The 3,849-nt window shown below is 48.3% G+C and overlaps 1 protein-coding gene across 1 annotated transcript; it reads right to left on the reverse strand.

Annotated features, from left to right (window-relative positions):
• Nucleotides 1–292: 292 nt before the first annotated feature.
• On the reverse strand, nt 293–964 carry LOC138265095 (acidic proline-rich protein PRP25-like). Its single transcript, XM_069212635.1, has one exon. The coding sequence runs from the start codon at nt 962–964 to the stop codon at nt 293–295; it is 672 nt and encodes a 223-aa protein (XP_069068736.1).
• Nucleotides 965–3,849: the final 2,885 nt, after the last annotated feature.

Genomic DNA, 3,849 nt, shown 5'->3' on the forward strand with positions numbered 1-3,849 from the left:
ATGACTGTCACATGACCCACTAGCAAATAATGCAAGATCAACAATTCAGAAGTACGAACACTGTAAATTGCTGCCAACAGCCACCATAATGAATCATGACATGAAAATGCAGGTGTCAATGTCCAGATTGGGCCAATGGTCAGTGCAAAGTACCAAAGGGCCACATGGCCACAGGGCATAGTCCAAGGCCCAACTTGACTCCTGACAAATTCTGGACTCCACTGTTCAGCGGCATCATGTTGTAAATGGGCAGGCACCTCAGGGGAAAGGGGTGTGGGGAGTCACCTCAGCTTCAGTGGGTAACATGCCCACTGGTTCTGGAGGGGGCTCCTTGCCCAACAGTCTCTGGAGGGGAGTGAAAGGCCACTTTCTTTAGAGTGGGTAACATGCCCACTGGTTCTGGAGGGGGCTCCTTACCCAACAGACTATGGAGGATGGACTCCTTGCCCTCAGCTGGTGGAGGGGGCTCCTTGACCTCTGCTGGGGGGGGCTCTTTGGGTTCCACTGCTGGTTGTGGGGGCTCAGTGGGTTCCACTGCTGGTTGTGGGACCTCCTTGGGTTCCTCTGCTAGTTGTGGGGGCTCCTTGCCCTCTGCTGGTGGAGGAGGCTCTTTGAGTTCCACTGCTCGTTGTGGGGGCTCCTTGGGTTCCTCTGCTGGTTGTGGGGGCTCCTTGCCCTCTGCTGGTGGAGGGGGCTCCTTCCCTCTGCTGGTGAAGAGGGCTCTTTGGGATCCAGAGCTGGTTGTGGGGGCTCTTTGCCTACCCTGCTCTCCGCCTTCTGCTGGTGGAGGGGGCTCCTTGGCTTTCTTTGGTGGTGGAGGGGTATCCTTGGCTTTCTTTGGTGGTGGAGGGATATTCTTGGCTTTCTTTGGTGGTGAAGGGGGATCCGTGTGTTCCCTCTTGGCCTTTGTCATGTGTATTGTGTCCTTGCTTCCAGGTATAGGAGGTGCCTCCACGGACCCCATCCTCTGTCCCTTAGGTTTCACCACCCTAGTCCTCTGTTTCTGAGTTTGAGATGTGGACTTACTAGGAGTAGCAGGCGTCACGCTCAGGGCCCCTTTGTGCCAGCAGCTGACTTTTTTGGTGGGAGCAGTGGCAGACTGTTTTGCTGAGGTGCTGGGCTGGGTCGTTTGGGACCCTGCACTTATGGGCAGGACAGGGTTGGAGGGGGAAGGAAGAGGTCAAGATGGGCAAGGGAAAGCGTCTTAGGGATGTTGGGGCGGTTGTAGGAGGTGTGGGTCTGCTGGACTTGGGTGCAGGTGCATGGACAGTGTGCGTTTGTGATGTGGATGGCTGTTGGGTGTCTGAGTGCTAGCATTTGTGTCTCTTTGGGGGGGAGACAGGGTGGGAGAGGACAAACAGGATGTGTGGGTGTATGCTGTGGAGGTGTCTGCAAGTGAGGTGGGTGAGCTGCATGATGTGGTGATGGTGGTGGTGGCTGTTGATGCAGTGCATATAGGTGTGAGTGTGGATGTGACTGTGAGGGAGGAGGAGGAGGGGAGACAATGGAGGCAGTGGATGTTGTTGGGTGTGTAACTGTCTGTTGTTTGTGTGAGTGCTTGTGGCTCGATGTTTGGTGCCTGTGTTTCTCTATACCACTCTTGTGTGATGTTTTGTGTGCATGCTTGTCTGTATGTGTGCATGGGATGGGTTGGGGTTAACCCCTTCGCTGCCAGGCCTTTTCCCCCTCCTGTGCCAGGCCTTTTTTTTTGCCTATTTGGAATAGTTCTTGCTTAGGCCCTCATAACTTTAGGTCCACATAAGCTACACACGCCAAATTTGCATCCTTTTTTTCCAACATCCTAGGGATTCTATAGCGACCCAGACTTTGTGAGTTCCCCTGAAGGAGGCCAAGAAATTAGCCACAACACAGTGAAAATTGTGGTTTTTTTTTAAATGGGAAAAGAGGGCTGAAGAAGAAAGCTTGTGTTTTTTCCCCTGAAAATGGCATCAACAAAGGGTTTGGGGTGCTAAAATCACCAGCTTCCCAGCTTTCAGGAACAGGCAGACTTGAATCAGAAAACCGAATTTTTGAACACAATTTTGGGATTTTACTGGGACATATCCCATTTTTACGATTTTTTGTGCTTTCAGCCTCCTTCCAGTCAGTGACAGAAATGGGTGTGAAACCAATGCTGGATCCCAGAAACCTAAACATTTCTGGAAAGTAGACAAAAGTCTGAATTCAGCAATGGGTAATGTGTGTAGATCCTACAAGGGTTTCTTGCAGAAAATATTAACTGAAATAAAAAAAGTATTGAAATTGAGGTGAAAAAAACAGCCATTTTTCTCTACGTTTTACTCTGTTACTTTTTCCTGCAATGTCAGATATTTGAAAGCAATATACTGTTACGTCCGCTGGACTCTTCTGGCTGCGGGGATATATAGGGCTTGTATGTTTATCAAGAGCCCTAGGCACCCAGAGCCAATAAATGAGCTATACCTTGCAGCAGTGGGTTTTCATTCTATACCGGGTATACAGCAATTCATTTGCTGAAATATAAAGAGTCAAAAATAGGTATCAAGAAAAGCTTTGTATTTCCAAAATGGGCACAAGATAAGGTGTTGAGGAGCAGTGGTTATTTGCACATCTCTGAATTGTGGGGTGCCCATAAAAGCATGTGAATTACAGGGCATTTCTCAAAGAGACGTCTTTTTTACACACTGTCTTATATTTGGAAGGAAAAAATGTAGAGAAAGACAAGGGGCAATAACACTTGTTTTGCTATTCTATGTTCCCCAAAGTCTCCCGATAAAAATGGTACCTCACTTGTGTGGGTAGACCTAGTGCCCGCGATAGGAAATGCCCCAAAACACAAAGTGGACACATCACATTTTCTCAAAGAAAACAGAGGTGTTTTTTGCAAAGTGCCTACCTGTGGATTTTGGCCTCCAGCACAGCCGACACCTAGGGAAACCTACCAAATCTGTGCATTTTTTAAAACTAGAGACCTAGGGGAATCCAAGATCGGGTGACTTGTCAAGCTCTCACCAGGTTCTGTTACCCAGAATCCTTCGCAAACCTCAAAATGTGGCTAAAAAAACACTTTTTCCTCACATTTCGGTGACAGAAAGTTCTGGAATCTGAGAGGAGCCACAAATTTCCTTCCACCCAGCGTTCCCCCAAGTCTCCCGATAAAAATGCTACCTCACTTGTGTCTGTAGGCCTAGTGCCCGCGACAGGAAATGCCCCCTAAACACAAAGTGGACACATCACATTTTCTCAAAGAAAACAGAGGTGTTTTTTGCATTGTGCCTGCCTGTGGATTTTGGCCTCTAGCTCAGCCGCCACCTAGGGAAACCTACCAAACCTGTGCATTTCTGAAAACTAGAGACCTAGGGGAATCCAAGATGGGGTGACTTGTCGAGCTCTCACCAGGTTCTGTTACCCAGAATCCTATGCAAACCTCAAAATGTGACTAAAAAACACTTTTTCCTCAAATTTCGGTGACAGAAAGTTCTGGAATCTGAGAGGAGCCACAAATTTCTTTCCACCCAGCGTTCCCCCAAGTCTCCCAATAAAAATGGTACCTCACTTGGGTAGGTGGGCCAAGTGTTTGTGACAGGGAAGAGCCAAAAACACGTCGAAATTGAGGGGGAACCAAAGTGGGTCCAAAAGGGCAGTTTGAAAAAAACATTTTTAGGCTGACAAGTGCAGCAGAAATTTTATCGGTATAGATGAGACTATGCTGGGTGGTAGGAATTTTGTGGATTACTGCAGATTCCGGAAGGTTCAATCACAAAAATGTGGGAAAAATGTGTGCTTTCCAGAAAAGTTGCAGGTTTGCTGGGCATTGTGGGTAAGGAAATGGTGCGGGGTGCATGTGAAGCACACCACCCTGGAATCAAC

This window comes from Pleurodeles waltl, chromosome 11 (assembly GCF_031143425.1).
Source record: "Pleurodeles waltl isolate 20211129_DDA chromosome 11, aPleWal1.hap1.20221129, whole genome shotgun sequence".
Lineage (NCBI taxonomy): Eukaryota > Metazoa > Chordata > Amphibia > Caudata > Salamandridae > Pleurodeles > Pleurodeles waltl.